The sequence below is a fragment of the Archocentrus centrarchus genome, unplaced genomic scaffold (assembly GCF_007364275.1).
Source record: "Archocentrus centrarchus isolate MPI-CPG fArcCen1 unplaced genomic scaffold, fArcCen1 scaffold_54_ctg1, whole genome shotgun sequence".
Lineage (NCBI taxonomy): Eukaryota > Metazoa > Chordata > Actinopteri > Cichliformes > Cichlidae > Archocentrus > Archocentrus centrarchus.
This window is the reverse complement of record NW_022060276.1, coordinates 288840-312370: the sequence shown is the minus strand read 5'-3', so window position 1 is coordinate 312370 and position 23531 is coordinate 288840. Positions and strand designations below refer to the sequence as shown.

The 23531-nt window shown below is 40.9% G+C and overlaps 1 protein-coding gene across 1 annotated transcript in view; it reads left to right on the top strand.

Moving 5' to 3' along the window:
- The first annotated feature begins 263 nt into the window (after positions 1-263).
- xkr4 (XK related 4) overlaps positions 264-23531 on the top strand; it is a 37424-nt gene continuing 14156 nt past the window's right edge. Inside the window, exons 1-2 of the mRNA XM_030725404.1 lie at positions 264-972; positions 20364-20563. Coding sequence (XP_030581264.1) covers positions 278-972; positions 20364-20563 — 895 coding nt within the window. The 5' untranslated portion in view covers positions 264-277. The remainder of the gene's footprint in view (positions 973-20363; positions 20564-23531) is intronic.

The window sequence follows — 23531 nt, the reverse complement described above, 5'->3', positions numbered from 1 at the left end:
AGGAAACAAAACGGAAAAGTCCCTATGTGTGAGGATAGTTCCAGTTAAAATTTGATATGAACCAAAATATTGGAGCGAGCACGGGGCTTCATTCAGTCTTCACTTTTGTCTTCATTCTGTATTATGACCAGACGGCAGTGTGGAGGAGCTAGTCCTGCCCAGAAAGGAGGAGGAGTAGGAGACACACGCAAAAGGGTGTCGACAGAGAGAGGCAGGAGCAGAGGAGACAAGGCGGAGAGAGAAAAAATAGAGTAGCTAATAAATCAAGATACTCATAATGGCGGCTAAATCGGACGGGGTCCTGAAGATGAAGAAGAGCGACGTGGCCTTTACACCCCTGCAAAACTCAGAGCACTCCGGGTCGGTGCAGGGACTCCACCCGGGCGGCCAGCTCGACTCTGCGGGCACCGGGGACGGGGACTTTGCCAACGGGGAGTCGCGGTGCTGCGGCGGGGGAGGCTCAAACTCGACGTGCCTTCGTCTGGGTAGAGGGCAGCAGAAATATACGGTGTGGGACTGCTTGTGGATCGTAGCCGCTGTGGCCGTGTATCTGGCTGATGTGGGCACCGATGTGTGGCTGTCGGTCGACTACTACCTCCGCCGCGACTACTGGTGGTTCGGCCTGACGCTCTTTTTCGTGGTGTTGGGTTCCTTCTCGGTCCAGCTCTTTAGCTTCAGATGGTTCGTTCACGATTTCAGCACCGAGGACGGTACCGATTCTGTCACCGATTGCTCCCACATGGATGGGAATAAGTTGCTTAGTGGCTCGGCCTCACACGGGGATGTTACTGCACAACACCACCCGGCCACGCCGCAGAGACAGGCGTCGACCGCCAGCAAGAACACCACTACCAACAGCACAGCCAGTACAGCGCTGGGAAATAGGAATAGGAAACGTTCGGCCTACTACTCCTTCTGTGTCTGGTTCGCCCAGTCCGTCATTCATATCCTGCAACTGGGCCAGATATGGAGGTAGGATGGAGCTGGGATGAGGCCTTGGGATAGCGTACAATTATGCTGTGTAGATGGGTTTATGTGTGTGTTTGAAATATATGAATGAAAAAGCAGAGGGCTGCTTTTAGGCACTCTTGGTACGGTGCTGGCCTCTGGATGCTGCCAGCTGCCATCTTTAGCTTGCTCCCTGTTTTTAAAACCAACATGTTACACACATGTGTGTTTAGCTTTCTTATTCTTACCACTGTGTTATGAAAGTCAAGAAAAACACAAATTACACTTTACAGCTTCTTACCTGAACCTGGTGCAGGGCTGACAGACACAGCTGGGGTCAAGGTAGTGACTAATACTGATGTTGTTGGAGGCTTTCCATTTTGGAAAGAACCTCTGGAAAGAACTTCTGTTCTGGGTAAAGTTTCAGAATAGTCATGAATTTGAATTCACCAAATGAATCAAACTAAAGAAATGGTTTGAGAACAGGTAGCCCAGAGCCAGTGCTTAGTTGCTTAGTCTCTATTAAGTGTCTGTAAGAAATCTCTCTCTCTCTTTCTCATATATATTAAACAAAACGTCGCTGTCTGGCGCTGAGCTTTCACAAGGTGAACTCAGGTGAAATGAAAGGAAAGAGGATGGTCTCCTACTGTATAGGCATTGATGGTGTATTTTATGGCAGCTGCTGCAGCTGTACTCAATAACACTAACACAGGACAAAAATAAGCTAGCATAAAAAATAAGTTTAAGTTTAATTTAAAAAATTCCATTAAATTTATTAAGGTAAAATATGTTACATTAACTAAAGGATTAAAACAATCCATAACTGCAGTAAATGTAATGTAATATCAAATTCATGCATCAAGGAAAAAGGCTGTGATGCTAACACATCAACTGACAACTTTGCTATAAGGCTGATAGCCACACTAGCTAAACTCAGCAAGACGGTTCCAGCACAGTTACTACTTTCATAAGAATGAAATGGGCTGCTAACTAAGTGGCACCCTACCTTACTTTTGTAAGACAATCACTAAAGTCATGCAGGTACCTTGAAAGGGAATGGGACTTATTTTTCCACTACAGAAGAAAGTGTAGATTAACTGACAAAGCCGGTTAGAACAGAGTTTGAGCAAAATTACTGACTTTGTTTATTTTTAATAAATTTATGGCTGAGATGTTTTGTATTTTTTATTTTCTTTCATATTTTCAGTGTTATTTAACTGTCTGTTCTTTCAAAGGTAAGACAGAGTGCAAGTGAGTTAGAAATCCATTGAAGTTAATTTAATTCAGTTTTATTTATACAGCACCAAATCACAACAGTCACCTCAAGACGCCTTTATATTGTAAAATAAAGATAAAGATAAAGAATAATACAGAGAAAACCCAACAGTCAAAACGACCCCCTATGAGCAGCACTTGGTGACAGTGGGAAGGAAAAACTCCCTTTTAACAGGAAGAAACCTCCAGCAGAACCAGGCTCAGGGAGGGGGGGTCATCTGCTGAGGGGGGGGGAGACATAGATTAATAATAACTAATGATTAAATGCAGAGTGATGTATGAACAGAGTAAATAAGGTGAATGAAAAGAAACAGTGCATCATGGGAACCCCCCAGCAGCCTAGGCCTATAGCAACATAACTAAGGGAGGGTTCAGGGTCACCTGATCCAGCCCTAAAGATAAGCTTGATCATAAAGGAAAGTTTTAAGCCTAATCTTAAAAATAGAGAGGGTGTCTGTCTCCCGAATCCAAGCTGGAAGCTGGTTCCACAGAAGAGGGGCCTGAAAGCTGAAGGCTCTGCCTCCCATTCTACTCTTAAGTATCCTAGGAACCACAAGTAAGCCAGCAGTCTGAGAGAGAAGTGCTCTGTTGGGGTGATATGGGACTATGAGGTCTTTGAGATAAGATGGGGCCTGATTATTCAAGACCTTGTATGTGAGGAGAAGGATTTTAAATTCCTGTGGTACGTACAGATTGTTCATTTTTAAGATTGAAGCATCAATAATTGGAAAGACTTCTTTGAACAGTCTAGTAGGAATGGGATCTAACAAACATGTTGCTGGTTTGGAGGAAGTAACTATTGAAGTTAACTCTGAAAGATCAACTGGAGCCAAAGAGTCTAAACAAATACCAGCAGTGCTGAAAGCAGCCGAACATGAAGAATAATCTTTGAGATGGTTATGAATCATTTTTTCTCTAATGTCTAAAATTTTATTTGTAAAGAAATCCATGAAGTCACTACTAGTTAACGTGAAAGGAATACTCGGCTCTACAGAGCTCTGACTCTTTGTCAGCCTGGCTACAGTGCTGAAAACAAACCTGGGGTTGTTCTTATTTTCTTCAATTAATGATGAGTAGTAAGATGTCCTGGGCCGGTGGCCCAGTGTTTTATGTTTTTTGGGTATGGTTTCTGTTTTCTCAGGTTGTGTTTTGTTATCTTTTGTATTTGCCCTCAGTTAGTTATTTCTAGTTCCTTGTGTCTCCCTGTATTCTGTGTCAGGTTTGCGTCTCTGTTCCCTCGTCATACTTCCTGTTTTATTTTTATAGTCGTCCAGCCCCTGTCTGTTGTATTCAGTTTTGCTTCCCCTGGTCTCGTCTTGGTTACCCTCCCTGAGCCTGGTTCTGTTGGAGGTTTCTTCCTGTTAAAAGGGAGTTTTTCCGGGCGCCTGGGTGGCTTAGTGGTGAAGCCAGCAACCACATACATATGCCGCATTGCGGTGCGGGCGGCATGGGTTCGCGTCCCGGCCAGTCGCCAATTTGCCTGTGTGTGTTCCCCCAATTTCCTGTCTCTCTTGACTGCTAACAAAAAGCTGTTGTGGCCAAAAATGCAAAAAAAAAGAGGGAGTTTTTCCTTCCCACTGTTGCCAAGTGCTTGTTTATAGGTGGTTGATTGTTGAGCCTTTTCTGTATTATTGTACTGTCTTCATCTTAAACTATAAAGTACCTTGAGGTGACTGTTTTTATTTGGCACTTTATAGATAAAATTGAATTGAACTGAACCCAGTGTCAGAAAAAAGAAGCCAAAGAATGTTTAAGATGGGGGCTAGAGAAAAGTGGATCTGGAAACAGATAGTGACCTCAACCAGAGAAAAAGTTTATTTTGAGTTTTCTGGTCTTGAATTGTGATCAAGAAACTTTGGGAAGCCAAAAGCAAGAAATTATCTTAACTTTTTTTTAACAATCATAGATAGTCCTTCTTTCTCTGTAAACTGACTAAAATCATTCTAGAGATTATTTGACTCCATGTTTATCATCAGAAGATCCAGTTGGAGCAGTGATGACTTGAGCCACTGTGCCTAGAAACATGATTGAATTTTTCCATGAAATATCCTGGAAATATCCACAATTAGGCTGATAGAAGATGGTCCATGAAAGGATGATTAAAGAAAAGTAAATAGAATTTCATTTGACAGTCAAAAAGTCTGCTTGAAAACAGACCGTGAATGGCACATATCTTGGTGGAGTAGTAAACATGAAAACGAGAACAGCCAGGCAATAAATTGGGCATTTATGGATGTAATTCTGGAAGGCGTGTGGTCCCACTCCCAAACTTCAGATAAGTGATCTCCTGTTAGGGCCAAAGGGGTGAGAAGGGCCAATAAACACTAGTACCACACACTCAGAGAGATGTGTAAATTGCCTTGGCCCCTGTGGGACACAGTTGGGGGGGCCGGGAGTTACGCCTCCCTACTGCTCCCCACTGATCATCACTGCCACCCCTGGGATGTGGATGCCTGGGGTGCCAGATGTCTTGACTTGGCTCTTGGCCCACTCCCTTGGGGGCTGTGGCCTGGGGGTGGCTCGAGCTGCTTTGGCGTGTGAGTGTGTGTGTGGGGGGGCTCTGCTGGGTGTCAGACGGTTCCTGGGCGCCTGGGGCCTTGGGGCCATGTTCTCGGCTTGTGCCTGGGGGGGTGCTCATTGCCTCTGGCTCTCTGGGCTCTTGCCCTCCTTTCTCATCTGGGGTGTGTGCACAGTTGCCATGTGTGGGATGTGGGATGTGTGGCCTCAGGTCTTCTGAGCTCCTGGTGGGCCGTGGATGACCCGGGTCCCCTGGGTCTTCCCTGTTTGCCTTTGCCTCATGACAGAGGCGCGCACACACACACACACACACACACACACACACACACACACACACACACACACACACACACACACACACACACATATACACACACACATTACTACAACTACAGCAAGACTGTATGTATGTGTATATATATGTATATGCATGTATATATGTGAATGTGTATGTATGTGTAGCTATCTATTGTTTTTTTCTGTTCTCTCTTCTTCTCTTCCTTTCCGCCTGTCAGATCTGGCAAGAATAAATAAAAAAATTAATAAAAATACAGTTAACAAGAATAGCCTTTAGAAAACCTATAGATTTATCTTCTTGTAAAAGAAGTTGTGTTCAAAATAATAGCAGTGCGTTTAAAAGCACAAGTAAAGCTCGGAATCCTTAAATTGTTTTTATTTCCAGGCATTGGGAACGCTGCACATTATATTCTAAATCAAAACATGAAGAAAAATGTATAAATTTTCCAATTACTTAACAGGAAATTAAGAAAAATTAATGTTGGGCTATTCAAAAAAAAAAAATTGTGTCTGCATTTTTCATTATAAACTCAAATATTCACTTGAACTGAAAAATCTTTAGGAATTAGCATTCCTGTGAATCACTAAACTAATATTTAGTTGCATAACCACTGTTTCTGAGAACTGCTTCACAACTGTGTTGCATGGAGTTGACCAAATTCTGGCACCTGTGAACAGGTATTCCAGCTCAGGATGATTTGACAACTTTCCACAATTCCTCTGCATTTCAGAAACAGCATTTTTGATGTCACCCCACAAGTTTTCTATGGGATTAAGGTCCAGGGATTGGGCTGACCACTCCATAACTTTAATTTTGTTGGTCTGGAACTAAGATGCTGCTCGCTTACTGGTGTGTTCGGTGTCACTGTCTTGTTGTCACTTATGCCTTCAGCATAAGGCAACATGACCTCTTCAAGGATTGTGATATATGCAAACTGATCCATCATCACCATGCTTCACTGTGTACTGTGGCTTGTATTCAGTGTTTAGGAGTCATCTGACAAACTGTCTGTGGTTCTTGGACCAAAAAATAACAATCTTACTTTCATCAGTCCACAAAATGTTTCTACATTTCTCTTCAGCAAACTGTAACCTCTTCAGCACATGCCTTTTTTTTTCCACAGTGGAACTTTATGGGGGCTTCTTGCCGGCCAATTAGCCTCACACAGGTGTCTTCTAATTGTCACAGTACTCACAGGTACCATCAGACTGTCTCTGATCACCCTGGAGCTGATCATTGGCTGAGTCTTTGCCATCCTGGCTATTCTTCGATCTGTTTGAACGGTAGTCTTCCGTTTTCGTCCATTTCTCTCTGGCTTTGCTTTCCATTTTAGAGCACTGGAGATCATTTTAGCTGAGCAGCCTATTGTTTTCTGCACTTCTTTATATTTTTTCCCCTCTCCAATCAACATTTTAAAGAACGCTTTTCTTTTGAACAATGTCTGGAATGGCCCATTTTTCTCAGGTTTTCAGTGAGAAATGTACTTAATTAAGGGCCACCTGATTGACGCCTGTTTTTTCACAGAATGAATGACCTCACTAATTAATTATTCAATTACACAGACTCAGGAGTATGCATATCATGAATGTTGGGTCTGTTGTTTACTATGACTCTATTACATCTACTGGTAAATTGTTTGCCATGTAGTGATATGATTTCTACCAAAAAGACTGATTGATCTGGTTAGTCATGTTGGACTGCTATTATTTTGAACACAACTATATGTTTGGTACAACAGTGCATTCGGATCATCATTCTGATTGTGAAAACTGCCAGACATGACAGGCCCAAAAAGAAAAGAAAAAAGAGAGATGTGTAAATGGACTGGTACTTATATAGCCCTTTCTTACTATAAGTGTCATTCACCCATTCAAACACATATTCATACAACTGTTTTTTTTTTCTGTGCCTAAGTGCTTTTCACACACTGTGATACTTCATCATGCAGACTAGAGGAGCTGGAGATCAAACAACCAACCATCTTATTGGTATTTACTTCCTCCTTAGCCACAGCTGCCCTATGTGGCAGGTCCATCTGTCCATGAAAAGGCTGCAGCTTAAATGCCATCAGCTCAGATTTTAAAATTCTTTAACTGACAATAATTTCACAGTCCATTAGCACGCTGTTAAATGACTGAATGTTGGTGTCATTTCAGTGGTAGCGTGATAGAGAGAATGGAAATAAATGATCCACTGACAGAGAGGGACAAAACTTTAGCCTGCAGGCAAACTGAAAAGAAGAAATAAATTAATTTCTTCAGATGACCTCTTGCTTCAGGTACAGTGAAGAAAAGTTGAAGTTGGATTAGTGGGAGCTGCAGTGTGGGTGCTTCTCAGGTAATGTCTGTGCTACAATCCAACTGAATATATTTTCTCACTTGTAAAGTTTATGTTAAGCTTTTATAATGCAATAATGAGTTATAATGCATTACATTATTATGACTGTGTGACCATAGACGTAACAAGCTTCAAGTTAGAACTTCAGATCTGTGGATATAATTTCCTGAGATCTATTCTTCCATATGGGCCATATGAGTCCACAATTTCACCATTTGGTCCATCTCAGGGTGGCAAAACGTAACCATAATTTTTGAAAAGTTACATGTAGATGATATTTTGGTATGATAGCCCTGCCAAAGTGGCAGCTTAATCACAGTTATCAGCTCATGATGTTAACAACCCCTTAAGAAAAATTTAATTTTTTGAGACTGTGTATATGTGGTTTAGGCTCATGGTACGGACATTTATCAAAGGTTTAGAATATGGTGTTTGTTATCAATTCAAAGGGAACCCTCGTGGCTTTCATTTGAGCCCACTTTTGGATCTCTCTGACAACATAGAGGTTAGTAGAGCTCTTTAAACCACAAATGATGCAAATTTCGTGTGTGTGTGTGTGTGTGTGTGTGTGTGTGTGTGTGTGTGTGTGTGTGTGTGTGTGTGTGTCTAGCTTGTTTGTTATAAAAAAAGTTAATCAGGTTTTGTGACTTTTTCTGTCCTGGGCTACTATTAAATATCTAGAAACACACATAGCTCTGTGGAAGAAGATGGTATTACACAAGTGATACCTAACACAAAGGGAAAACTAAGACACGAAGCCGAAGCAGAATTTGGGGAATCTTTACATATCACAGCATATGGACCAAAAAACTTCATATACCTTAACAGTTTGACAATGGATGAACTTGTAAAGGTTTTCCAGGAACTCAAAGATGAACTGAAGGCTTCCAAATCGAGCAGTGACATATCTGAGATGATGTTGAATATCAGACATGATATTCAGAACCATGTGGTGTGTTGTGTGTTCCTTTTGCTGTTAAGACATTCACTGGAAATGTAGAACTGACAATGCAGTGCAAGCTCATCATCCTGCTGAAACCAGACCTTTGCCTTGCATCCCAAAATCAAAAAGAGAAGCATTGGAGCAGTGGAGGTGGTGCTCCCCTTTTACAATGCAGGAGAGCATGCCATTCCTCCAGTTGTACGGACAGTTGATGCTGATCACGCTGCTGTTCACACACAGAAAACCTGTGGCTGATGTGGCTCTTCGATCCAACAAGGACATTTGTAGCTGGACTGCATTTAACACCCTCACTCATAGCGATACAAGTGTACAAGAAGATGCTCTTTGCCAAGAAATAACACTCCTTCCACACATCTATAAACTTACTGTTGATAGGTTCTTTTCCAGATGATGAGCATCATCAAGTCTCAACAACATTGTTGTTGTTTCTGACCAGGCATTGTATGCCAAAGTGGTTGAAATCGCCTGGAAACACCCAGAGACATTTAAGGACATCATTTTACCACCTGTGTTTTTGAGGAAAACATTTTGCAGATGCTGGTCTGAGACCTTTACATGAAAGCAAGAGTGTTAGCTGATGGCTCAATCACAGGGGTTTTGATGGTCACGGGTATAATCGAGCAATAAGGCTCCACAAACCGCTCTATGAGGCTTTCCTGACATTAGCCTGAAAAGATTTTGATCCCTGGTTAGAAGAGAATCATCCTGAGGATCTCATTCACTTTGAAGGAAGCTCTGCAAGCAGTCTGCAACCTGTATGATAAAGTATCACAGTCCAGTGAGCTCAATGAGCTCCACACTACCTCAGAGAAGACAATGGTCCCCTCTCAGCCTCAGCTGTCATACATGGACACGGTGAGGTTTTGCTCAGTCTTATTCAAGCATCAAGAGAGGGGCGGTGGTTGATACATCTTACAGCAATCAGAGCCATGGTGCTTTGCTGAACTATGCCAGTTACCTACCATACTACTACGCTCAAATGTCTTGCCTCAATATAAGCCCACAGAAAGTGTGAGACTTCACAATCTACTGAAGCTAAGGATAGAGAAGGACAGGACAGATGTCAATGCCTTTGTAGAACTTTTGGAGAAAAGAGGTAAACCCTCTAGGTCCACATCAGTCAGACATCATCAGTCTTTCCACAGGAATCACTGTGTCACCAAACACTGCGAGCTCACCAGACTGGAGCTGAAGCATAAAAAGTTCAGAAGTGAATGTTTGGAAAAAGGCTCACCAACAACTACATTCCATCACACAATGGAAAAAACAGAACCTGTTTTTGCCTTGCAAACAGACTGAAGTGCACAAAAATATGCAAGCTACAAACCTGCACCAATCACAGAGAGAGGAGAAGGATGTTGAAATTAATGTGGAACTGACCAACAAAAATGATAGCAAAAATTATGAGGAGGAATAAACAGAATCTGAAGCCTTGAGAATGGATTGTTATAACAGTTTATAAAATGATTGTTTTGAGTTAAAGTTATGAGTTTTCTGCAGTTTGTTATAATAGGTTACATTGCTGTATTGTAGAATTTATATATTAAAATGACAAGATTGTTCCATTCTTTTGAATCATGGATGTTTTCATTGAGAGCTGATAAATATCACTAAGCTAAATACTACTTAAGAAAAATCAGCGTGTTGAAATATATAGACTAGCAGTTCTTGAAGACTGCAGCCATCATCGCAATCTTGATGCCCTCAGCAGTCACATGCTTGAATGGTTATCAGCCCGTTGCATTAACACCAATAATCATGAAATGCTTTGAGAGACTGATAATGAATCACATCAAGGCCTCCGTCCCTCCTGACCTCGACCAGTACCAGTTTGCCTGTAACACCAACAGATGCATTGAGGACACCATCTCACTCCTGCTCCATACTGCACTGACACACCTCAGGAACCCAAATACTTATGTGAGGATACAGTTTGTCGTCTTCAGCTCGGCCTTTAACACTGTAAACCCAGACAAACTGGTAGACAAATTGCTGACACTGGGCCTGGAATACCACCTCTTTAGCTGGATTAAAGATTTTCTCTCCAACAGACCACAGCACGTGAGACTTGGAGACCTCTACTCATCTAACATGCTCATCAACACCAGCACCCTCCAAGGCTGTGTTCTCAATCCACTCCCATTCACACATTTTACATATGACTCTACCCACCATTTATGACACCAACTACACATTCAAGTTTGCAGGGGACACAGCTGCAGTGGGGTTGATAAATATAATGATGAGGCAGCCTACAGACAGGATGTCCAGGCCCTCACATCCTGCTGCCAGAATAATGACTTGCTCCTCAACATCAACAAGACAAAGGAGCTTGTCATTGACTTCAGGAAGTATACGGACACAGTACATGCCAGTTTGGTGATTGCTGGGAAAAAAGGTGGAACAGGTGGGGAGTTTCAAGTACCTTGGTTTTCACCTCTCAAGGGACTTGACATGGGTAGTAAACACCAGAGAGGTGGTGAAGAAGGCCCAGCAGAGACGCTTCTTCCTGCAGTCCCTCCAGAAAACTCCTCAGCAACTTTTACCAGTGCAACACAGAAAGTGTCCTGAGCTATGGATGCACGGTGTGGTTCTCCAGCTGCACCTCAGAGCAGAGAAAAGACCTGGAGTGGATCATTAAGACTGCAGCAAAGATCACTGGTGCCCCTCTTACATTCCTGAACCAAATTCACTCTGCCTGGCTGAGAAAAAGAGCAGAAAAAAAATCAGGTTGGATTACACACACCCTGGACAATGCCTCTTTGGTACCCTCCCCTCTGGCAGGCTCAGGATCATGAGGGCACGGACAGAAAGACTTAAACACAGCTTTTTCCACAAAGCCATGAAAGCTCTGCTGTAAGCTAGAGCATTGACTTGATATTTTGTTTCTCACTGGACTTTGCACTTCACACTCTGCACTTTACCCACATCCACACTTTATGGACATTTAGGCCTTTATTATCTTATTGCCATTTACATTTATTTATATTTGTTGCTATTTTCTTGTTTCTGTTTTTGTTTCTTGTTCTCATTCAGAAAATAAAGGGAGAGCTTTCAAACAGAATTTCATTGCATGGAAAAGTGCAATGACAATAAAGAATTTGTTATTTTGAGAATTGGCTCTGGTTAGAGCCAATTCTAAACCTGTAACAACGACGTTTTTTTCTCTCTTGCTCATTTTTCTTCTCTCCCCAACCCTTCATTTTTACCCTGCTTTGCTGCTTTAGAGGCTCTCTTCACACATCTTCTGAACTGGAAATTAAAATCTGGTCAGCTGGTCTCTCAGTCCTCTTGATTGATCAAATTTTCACCAGAGGAGATGGGGGAAAGGAGAACCTCAGTACAGCCTGTACCAAAACAATTTGTTGAATCAGAAATTTGGCTCCCTGATGGCCTTGGATTGCCGGTTATCTCATTTTTTTCCTGAATGTTTTGTAAACAGATGCTCTACGCCCCCCCTGTCCTGTCTTCTGACCTGTGTGAACTGATATCAGGAACTGTTAGGCGAAAGGGGAGGAGTTTGAGTCAGCCTCACAGTAGCCCAAACCCCTTGCCTCCGCTGGCTTCCTCCCATCCCCTGCCCTTACCCACCCTAGCGCTCCCATGCTATTTGCTATATGTGCTTATTATACAGAGGTTTTTTTTTTTAACCTCATACTGTGCCCCCTTTGGGGCAAAATATGAGATGATTTTGTATCCTCACCTATCCTATTGTGTACGATTTGTTTCCCTCTTATCTTGTAACGGAAGTGCCTTTCAGTGATGGCAGCAAGGCCACAGACACTTATCTCCCTTTGTTTGTTTGGTTGTTTGTCTTTTCAATGGATGGGTGTTCTGTTAACTATAATTTCCCCATTGTGGGATCAATAAAGTATCATCATCATCATCATCATCATCATCATAAGTACAGCTCACAATCACTTCCCACAAAGAGACATCATAGGTATATTATGCATTTCCTGAATCCTTAGAGTCCTGTGAGTACTGCAGTGGTTGGCTCTTGTGTCCTTGATGTCTCTGGATGCCACAGGACTAAAAAAAATTATTTAGTTTAGGTGAAAATTATGGGAAAATGTATAGTGTATCACAAAAGTGAGTCCACCCCTCACATTTCTGCAGATATTTAAGTATATCTTTTCATGGGACAACACTGACAAAATGACACTTTGACACAATAATAAATAGTCTGTGTGCAGCTTATATAACAGTGTAAATTTATTCTTCCCTCAAAATAACTCAATATACAGCCATTAATGTCTAAACCAGCGGCAACAAAAGTGAGTACACCCCTAAGAGACTACACCGTAAATGTCCAAATTGAGCACTGCTTGTCATTTCCCCTCCAAAATGTCATGTGACTCATTAGTGTTACTAGGTCTCAGGTGTGCATAGGGAGCAGGTGTGTTCAGTTTTGTAGTGCAGCTCTCACACTCTCTCATACTGCTCACTGAAAGTTCCAACATGGCAAAGAACTCTGTGAGGATCTTAAAGATGAATTGTTGCTCTACATGAAGACTGTTATATAAGCTGCACACAGACGACTTTTCTTTGTGTCAAAGTGTCATTTTGTCAGTGTTGTCCCATAAAAAGATATACTTAATAAATACATGCAGACATGTGAGGGGTGTACTCTTTTGTGATACAACTGTATAGCATTTGTGGTTTAAAGAGCTCTATGTTGGTCAGAGAGATCCAAAACCTGGCTCAAATGAAAGCCATGAGGGTTCCCTTTAAAATGATACCAAACACTTAAGTCTAGACCTTTGATAAATGTCTGTACCATGAGCCTAAACCAGATATACACAGTCTCAAATAACTAAACTAAAGGGGTTGTTAAATTTCTGAGCTGATAACTGTGACCTGATATTTTAGGGTCTTTACCTTACAATATAAAGTGCCTTTGGCAACTGTTTGTTGTGATTTGCTACTATATAAATAAAATCGAATTGAATTGACCTCACTGTGTAAAGTATCATCAGTGTACATACTGTACATACCTATATGAGCCGTCATGTCAGTCTGTTGTTGGGGCCTGGGTGAAAATTCACAGCCAGCGTTCATCACCTTATTGAAGCGGTGACTGTGGCTCAGGAGGTAGAACTGCTTGTCTACTAATTAGATGGTTGGTGGTTTGATCCCCAGGCACTCCAGTCTGTATGCTGAGATATTCTTGGGCAAGATACTGAATCCCAAGCTTCCCAGATGTTTCCATAGGGGGCAACTTGCATGAATGTTAGATAAGGTGATTAGGTATAGAAAAAGGTGTGAAAGAGTACTAGTAGTAAAAAGTATTTTAAGTGCTCAGAGTAGAAACGTGCTATATAAGTACCGGTCCATTTGTCATTTCAATAATGTGACACACAAAAATTGTGCACTTGACTACATGTTATGGACAGCAGAAGTGAACACACTAAGCTGCTCTGCTAGCTCTGCTAATTTAACTAATGTGAAAGTAAGCAAAATAAACAATGTGATAGTATTACTCAATATATATTATTCAAGTGTCTCTTACAGTTATAGTATAAAGCTAAACTAGCAGCATTTAGTTATTTAGCAGTTTTTCTGTTTTCCCTCATTTCCCCCTTTTTTCACTCCCAGGAGAATAATCATTGGGTTAGTTTAGACAGAATCATGACTTCACATCATGGATTGTTTCACTCTGCTAAGCAGAGCTGTGAATAGTGATTTATTTTCTGTTTGGGTTAAAGTTAAGTTTGTTCAGTGTCATTTTTCCCTTGAACTGCTTTTTTGTTTTGTTTTATTTTGTTTTTGTTTTGTTTGTTTGATTGTTGCTTTGCAGTTTTTTTTTTCATTGCAGTACGCTTTGCCAAGTTGTCATTGAAATGCTGTTAGGGACCGGACCATATGACCATGTGAATGCATGAAACTAAGAACAGAAAACAAATATTTAAACTGGGAAAATGTATGATTTAGGAAGAAAAAGGTGAGCTCAACATATATTGCCTGGCCAAGAACAAAAGTCGCCACCAAAAAAAAGGTCACCACTAATATTTCTTTGGACCACCTTTAGCTTTGATTACAGCATGCATACACTGTGGCATTGTTTCCATAAGCTTCTGCAATGTCACAAGATTTATTTCATCCAGTGTTGCATTAATTTTTCACCAAGATCTTGCAGTGATGATTCTGACCACTGCACAAAGCCTTCTTCAACACATCCCAAATATTCTCAGTGGGGTTGAGGTCTGGACTCTGTGGAGGCCAATCCATGTGTGAAAATGATGTCCATGCTCCCAGAGCCACTCTTTCATAATTCCAGCCTGATGAATCCTGGCATTGTCATCTTGGAATATGCCCGTGCCATCAGGGAAGAAAAAATCCATTGATGGAATAACCTGGTCATTCAGTATATTCAGGTAGTCAGCTGACCTCATTCTTTGAGCACATAATGTTGCTGAACCTAGACCTGACCACCTGCAGCAACCCCAGATCACAGCACTGCCCCCACAGGCTTGTACAGTAGGCCTTTTTTTCCACTTAGTCTCACTGATTAGTGGTTTTCTTAAGGTTACACAGCTGTTCAGTCCCAATCCCTTGAGTTGCCTTCACATTGTGTGTGTGGAAATGTTCTTACTTTCACTATTAAACACAGCCCTGAGTGCTACTGTTGTTTTTCTTCGATTTGATTTCACCAAACATTTAAGTGATCGCGATCACAATCATTCAGGATTTTTTTCCAGCCACATTTCTTCCTTGAAGACGATGTGTCCCCACTATCCTTCCAGTTTTTAATAATGCGTTGGACAGTTCTTAACCCAGTTTTAGTAGTTTCTGTAATCTCCTTAGATGAAAAAAAAAACGTGTTGTATAAGCACTTTGAGTGCTCTGACTGAGTAGAAAAGCGTTATATAAGAACTAGTCCATTTACCATTTACCATGTTTTCTCTGCTTGATGCACGCCAGTGATTTGACCCTTCTCAAATAGACTGACATCTTTTCCACAACCACACGATGTGTCTTTCGTTATGGTTATTTAATAAATGAGAAGCAACTCATTGCATCAGTTGGGGTTAAATAACTTGTTGCCAGCTGAAAGATAATCGCCCATGCAGTAATTATCCAATTATCGTACCCATTTGCTTCTCAGAAGTTTCTCAGAAGTTAAATCCAGGTGGCGACTTGTTTTTTTGGCCAGGCAGTGTAAATTGATGGCAATAACATCTAAAAAAAAAAAAAAGGATGAAAAAGTGAAAGCAAAAAAGAAACAGATGGAACATTTTGTAATTAGATTAACTGGAAATATACTCATCAGAAGTAAAGATCGGCAAAGGTTCACCAATCTGCAAAAAACTCCAACAAACTGTGGGACAATTTCAGGATGTTACCCAACATAAAAAAAAAAACAACAAATCTTTGAATCTCTCATCATCCCATCTACAGTCTTAATATCAAAAAAGAAACTGGAGGAATCTGTGCATAAGGGCCAAGGCTGAAAATTAAATATTGAAGCCCGTGGAAAAAAACATGTACAATTCTGTCATGGAAATTAGTGGATGACTAAACACAGTCATCAGGTTAACAAAATTTTCCTGGGTACCAAAGCTCATTTAACCCATTCTGTCACAATATAGGAATCTTGGTGGAAAAATTCTCTCGCTCACTCACTCACACACATCAGAGCCTCATTCCAGGAAGCAGGTTTAGCCAAAAACTCTGAGTTTGTTAATCCTAAAATACAGAACTCCAACTCTGCATCAATTATCACGGTAACAGCCTCTGTGACCCTAACCTGGCAGGTTTTATCCAACATCCTCTGAGTGTCTCTCTGACTCCGCCCCTCCTGCTGCACCTGAACCACCTGTCTGACACTCCCAGGGCCCCTCAGTTGGACCAGGAGTGACATTTTTAGCTCAAATTGCTGTCTGAGTGGTGTTCAAAAAGACAATGTGAGCTTTATAGATAACTGGGAAACTTAGGGGTGGCTGTAGCTCGGGAGGTAGAGGAGGTCATCTACCAATTGGAAGGTTGGTGGTTCAATCATGGAGCAACCCTGGCTCCTCCAGTTTGCATTCCAATGTATCGTTTGGCATGCAAGATACTGAACCCCAAGTTGCTCTGCGATACAAGCCAAGCCAATTTATTTATAGAGCACTTTAAAACAGTAAGCACTGACCAAAGTGCTGAACATGGAAGAATAAAAACAACAAAAGACAAACGTAAAAGTCTACACCCAGAAATAAGAGCATCAATAAAATATAAAAATAAATAAGAGCATCAGTAACATAAAAATAATAGAGCAACAAACTTTGGCATGTGAAAGTTAAAAAGCACTTAAGCGCAGAAATTAGTGCTTGTATGAATGGGTGAATGAGGCATGTTGTATAAAGCAAGCTGAGTGCTCAGAGTAGAAAATATAAGAAACAGTCCACTTACCATTTCTGGGGAAAACCTGGAGAGACAGCATCCATCCTACCTTAGATGGAGCAGCTCTCATTTCTAGAAATCTGGCCAAATTTATTAAATCGTAAATGGACTTGTTATTATATAACACTTTTCTACTCTGACTGAACACTCAAAGCACTCATACAACATGTTTGCATTCACCCATTCATACAAGCACTTCCATATGTAACTAAGCTAAGTGCTTATTATCTAATATTCACACACATTCATACTCCAGCGCTTGCGTCAGAGAGTAACTTGGGATTCAATATCTTGCCCAAGGATACTTTGGCATGCACCCCAGAATTGAACCACCAACCTTCTGATTAGTACGTGACCTGCTCTACCTCCTGAGCTACAGCCACCCCTGCAAACCCTCCTAAAACCGGATTGCCCAGGGTTGAAACCAGGAAGCAGAGTTGCAGTCATAGAGACGGTGCCAGCTCGAACGCACCAAAAAACCCAAACCAAAAACCAGCAAAAAAAAAATTCACAGAATATAGCATCCTCTGCACCAAAGTAATACAGATAATGTGGATTATTAAATATTTCATCTCTCACGTTAGTATATGGAAACCTGGTTACAACAGGATGAATGTTAAATGAATCACTCTCGAGTCATACTGTCAGAATCCTCAAAGCACAGACCGGGGAGCAGGATCAGCAGGAGAAATCTTCCATTCCAGCTTATCAAAGATCCAGATTTCAGAGTTTCAGTTCATTTGAAAGTCCAGTTTTTAGCCTTGTCCACCCTAATTGGGAAGCTCAAACCAGTGTAGTCATCATTCACAGGGCCCTCATTTAAAGTTTGATTCCTCAGACTGATTTAATGCTCAGTTCAGATAAGTTATAGTGGGTGATTTTAACATCCATGTAGATGCTGAAAATGTATTTGACTCAGTTGGCTTCTCAAAAATGTAAATGATTCTACCCACCACTTTAATCACACTCTGGAGCTTACTCTGGTATAGAACCTGAACATTCAACAGCATTCCCTGAAAACCCTCTTGTTATAATTTGCTATGACCCAGCCTGCTAAAGTCGCCTAGCATCGCTAAAGAAGTCGCAACCCAGAGCATAAGATCAAGTAGTGGTGTGTCTCAGACTCAGGCATAACTTTATCCACACCTATGCAGTCAAGCCATAGTTAAACCAAGGCAGCACCTCAACACTTTCACTGCCAGTGCAAAGAGTAGGGATTGAAAAGGGGCGTGTTAAACTGGCACAGAGTAGGTAAAAGGAGTAGTACACACAAGAGGGCTACTTAAGTGGTCTTTTATTAACACAACCTGACCAAGAGACAAACCTCAGTGGGTTGATTCAAGATGGAGTGGAAGAGTGAGCGGTTCAGCTGGGCCCTCATTTATAACCTGGAAGACACAGGTAAGCTGCATTAACTGATCATCCTCGTGTGCCAGCCACTTATCAGAAACAGGCCAGGACTTTCTTGACACTGGGAGGGTCACACTTCATAACATATAAATTTACAATAATGTATTACACAGCTGTGGGGAATAAAGCTTTAGATGTTGACTGCTTATTATTCCATTATTGTTCCATTATTATTATTATTCCAAAATAATCGCATGATGCTTCAATAATGTTGATGTCCAGGCTTTTGGAAGGGCGGTCCGTGACTGATAGTGTTTCATTGTGTATTTTTCTATCCATGTATGCTTTCTCTTCATTGGCAGTGTGTTTTTGATTATTGTCATGCCAATAAAAATGAAGCTGTTGCCAGTCAGATGCTTTGATGTATTGTATGACTGATCACCGGCTGAAATGCAGCCCCACACATAACAGAGCCACTGCTGTGTTTTACACATGGCTGCAGACATTACTGTTGTATCTCTGATCTCCTCCATACATGCTGACAATGATTTTTCACACTTGTGTAATTTGGATTTCTCATTATTTCCTTTAAGAGTGGCTTTTTGACAGTCACCCTTTCTCTGTGACGTTTTCTAACAAGGCTACAGCAAACAGTAAATGGATTAAATTAAGGGCCAGCTGCATCTCTCAGGTTCTCTCAGGTCTTTGCTGGATATTTTTTTTTTGTTTCTTAAAGACATGACTTTTAGATCCTGTTCATCTGTTGTAGATAGCATTTTTAGTCCAGCCATTCAAACAATGCACACTATGCCTAGATATGTCTTTTTTTTTGCCTAATAGCTCTTTGAGAATCACCACCTCGGAGCAAAATTATTGTTTTATGCATGTCAAACGGTGTTATCTTTGGCATTTTCCACAGATTCAACCAAAGAAATGGAAACAATAATGTGTTTTTGCAAAAAACCAATAGTGCCTAAAGATACAATTTAAAATTGGTTCTTTGCTGTCTGTTTTGTCACCCCTTGAATTGGGGCCTTTTCAAAGCTTGACTCATTTATAGGTCAGACAAAAAATCAAAAAACAATTCCTCTGAAAATGGTCAGGCGGAAGGACTGGACTGGAAATGCGTGAAAAAGCAGCCAATGTAAAAAGAAAAAAAATTGAAAGAGTTTCAGAATTTGAGAATCTGGGGGAGGATTTGGAAGGTGAAACTTTGCTAACTAACGGTGGTGGAAGAGCAACAGTGACAACTGAAGGCGATATTTGAACCATGGATGAGGACATCCAGATGCAAGTCCTGTTCCCACATTAGGTTATCCTGAAAGATGTAAAATGCAACAAGAGAAGACTTGCAAAGTTAAATTTAACTAAAGTGGACTCGTCCTGTATCCTGGCCTGCCTTAGGCATTTTTTGTAGTTGTAGTTTATATGTAGTTTAACCTTGTGTTGTGAAAAAGTGGGTGGACACTTCCAGGTTTGATCTCACATTGTGGCAGTTAAATGTAAATGTAAACATTGTGGAATATTGTGGTTGATTGTAAAACCCAAAGTAGACTTTTCTCTGTTCAATAAGCTTAAATGGAGAGAACTGGATATTGTTTACCTATGAATTGTCTTTTCTTTTCCATTTGGGCTTGTGTTCATTTCTCCCTTGAACTATTTGTGTGTTGAATTGGGGTTTTTGTGTGCGTCCGTGCGTGCGTTGGGGGTCTGTTGGGGTCATGTCACTAAGTGAATCCTTTGTGTGGTTTTATTTAAAGATTTAATGATTTTAAGATTTTAATGTTAGAAATTAAAAAAAGATCAAACAGAAACAGCTGATGCACCTTCATTCAGAGTGAAGATAATACAAACACAAAAGGGAAAGTGAAAAGTCCAAATCAGGAGTAACTGTGAGTAACACAAAATAAAACAAAACAGTGTGGAAAAGAATAGAGAGCCAACATCTCAGTAATATTTTTTCACATAAAGTTTTAGGTTTTTCACACTCATATGTGTCCCATTATTCCAACATTCTTACCATATGTCATGTTCATATGTCTATCATTTCTACATTTATCCACCAGACCCGTGCCAGCCTTGTATTTTCAAATTATTATTGCTTCTGTTGTAAGAAATCAACAGCACATTACTGTTTCTCCAACTTCCCTTTCATTCCAACATTGATAACTGACAGTAAAGTTGAACTCTTGGGTCCTACTATTAGAAGAGAAGGATGTACTGTGCTTGAACGTTTGATGCTGCATGGGGGATGTTGAAGCATTGTAGTTTTTTCTCTCTTTCCTTCAGGTATTTCCATACCATCTACCTGGGTGTTCGGAGCCGTCAGAGTACTGAGACAGAGCGCTGGCGTTACTACTGGAGGATGGTCTATGAGTTTGCAGATGTGAGCATGTTGCATCTACTGGCAACATTTCTGGAGAGCGCTCCACAACTGGTGCTGCAGCTGTGCATTATCATACAGACACACAAGCTCCAGGCTGCACAAGGTAATACCCCCACACACAAGCCAACACTATTGTATAACTATGTAACTAAACTGATGAAAAATATTTTTGTGTTTTTTTAGCTGAAGCTGATGAAACTATTTACTTGTTTGTTTTTGTGTGTGCGTTTTCACATGATGGAAATTAGATGATTCCTCAAAGCCACCAATGAATGTGATTGAAATGCCTTTTTTTACTGAAAAAGGCATTCTATGGTAGTCTTTTGTTATTACCAGTTTTTCACAAACACTTACAAAGCAGTTTCAAAGAGGGAAAGCCATTGGTGCACTGTTAAAAAAACTGTGAAAAACGAGAAATATTCTGGTAGCTGCGGTATCTGAAGAAGACCATAATAAAATGGAAATCTTTTGTTCCATAAAAAAAAAAAACAGAAATATTCCCGCAGACTGACGCAGCCACGGATCTAACTACCAGCCTTCTGATTAGGTAGATGACCTGTCTACAGCCACCTTGAACAGCACCTGGTATTCAATTCAAGTGTTTGTGTGTGTGTGTGTGTATATATATATATATATATATATATATATACAGGTTAACATGTATGGAGGGTTTCACCCCAAATCCAGCACCCTGAGATGCTAAGCAGAAGGAAGGTGGCCAAGGACTACTGAGTGTCAGAACCACTGTCCTAGATGTAACAATGAAGATCAATCAATACATCAGGAAGATGGCCACAAAGGATCAGGTGCTTAGTGAGTACTCAGGCAGCAGAAACCTGAGAAAGAAGAGGAAGAAGAACAGGAACCATCATGGAAGGACAGGCCTCTGCACGGCATGTACGAGAAGCTCGACAAATACCAAGGGCTCAGAGAGGAGCTAGAAGGGTTGTGGAAGATGAAGGTGACAGTGGTCCCTGTGGTAATCGGAACACTCGGGGCAGTGACCCCCAAACTGGAAGAGTGGCTCCAGCAGATTCCTGGAACGACATCCGAGATCTCTGTCCAGAAGAGCGCAATACTGGGAACAGCTAAGATACTGCGCAGGACCCTTAAGCCTCTGGTAAAGGACCCAAGCTTGGAGGGCAAAATAGACCTCCTGTAGGGCGAGCTGGGATTTATATATATATATATATATATATATATATATATATATATATATATATATATATATATATATATATAAAACATACATTTGAATTGAATACCAGACATGCTGTGGAAGAGAGCCACAGATTAATAATAATTAATGATTAAATACAGAGTGAGGTATAAACAAAGTAAATAAGGTGAATGAAAAGAAACAGTGCATCATGGGAACCCCCCTCCAGCAGCCTAGGCCTGATCCAGCTCTAACTATAAGCTTGATCATAAAGGAAAGTTTTAAGCCTAATCTTAAAAATAGAGAGGGTGTCTGTCTCCTGAATCCAAGCTGGGAGCTGGTTCCACAGAAGAGGCGCCTGAAAGCTGAAGGCTCTGCCTCCCATTCTACTCAGCAGTCTGAGAGCGAAGTGCTCTGTTGGGGTGATATGGTACTATTCCTATGGTACTAAAATACTATTATAAGAAATTCAGGTGAATGTACATTTAAATTCAGAGCAAAAAAAATTCTGACAAAATTATAAATTTGCATACTGGGTCCTTTTTTCTGGTGGATCTTAAATCACTGAAGATTTCACCATAAGTGTTTAGGAGTTACAGCAATTCTTATTTGTAAATTCTGTTACAATAAGTAATATATGGGTCAATTGCCACATTTTTGTTTCCAATCCAAAAATTTGGCAATTGGTAAATGGACTAGCTCTTATATAGCGCTTTTCTACTCAGTCAGAGCACTCAAACAACACATTTTACATTTACCCATGCACACCCATATTAACTAAGCTAAGTGCTTTAATTATCTAACATTCACACACATTCATACTCCAACGGTTGCGTCAGAGAGCAACTTGGGGTTAAGTACCTTGCCCAAGGATACATTGGCATGTAGCCTGGAGTAGCCAGGAATCGAACCCCTGACCTTCCGATCAGTAGGTGGATCTGCTCTACCTACTGAGCTACAGCCACAGTCTATCATATTTTCTCTTTAAAGAGTATAATCAACCACCAAAAGTTTCAGTGGCTTCCTCTGTTTTCGCAGTGAAAGATGAGTCCTCCCATTGATATAGTGTACAAATTTTTCCCCTATCACAACAACCAGGACCAACTAAGAGATTTATCATGGAATTAGGAGAGTCACCTCCAACCCACTTAACTACTATGGCCTTGGTCTTGGAATCTTGGGCTATCTTATCCCTTAGAGGATATTTGAGGGGTCTGAGGGGTGTTTGTTCAACCAGTCTACATGTCTTTTGTGGACTTGGAGAAAACATTTGACCACGTCCCTTGGAATGTTCTGTGGAAGGTGCTTTTGGAAGTATGGGATTCATTGTTGCGGGCTATCCAGTCCCTGACTTCCAGTTCAGAAAGTGGGTGTGGATCTAACATGCACACTGGTAGAAAACTGGATCTCTTCTGGTTGGTGCATCATATGATTCCCGAATTACAGAAATTTTTGTACATAGTCCTCTATTTTCAGAGGCTCAGAGTAAATTGGACAGTTTTCTGACGAAGCAGTTTCATGGCCAGGTGATGACTATTCCCTAATTATTCCATGACATGTGAAGCAGATGAACAATCTGGAGTTGATTCCAAGTATTAAACTTGCATTTTTAGCAGCTTTTCACTGGAATTTCAAATATGAGCCTAAAAGAAATGCCTGTGCAAGTGAAGGAGCAGCAGTGTGCTTCTGTATAAAACTGAGGATAGACACCACTTCACAAATTACAGGCCTACCATCACAATTCTCCAAAATCTTAGAAAACAGTTCATTAAATGATCAGATAAATTCTTAGATAAACATAAATACTCTTGAAAGTAAATATAGACTTAGATCAAACAGCGCAACATCACCGGCATTAATTGAATCAATTGAGGTGATTACAGTTGGGGTGGCTGTAGCCCAGGAGCCACCC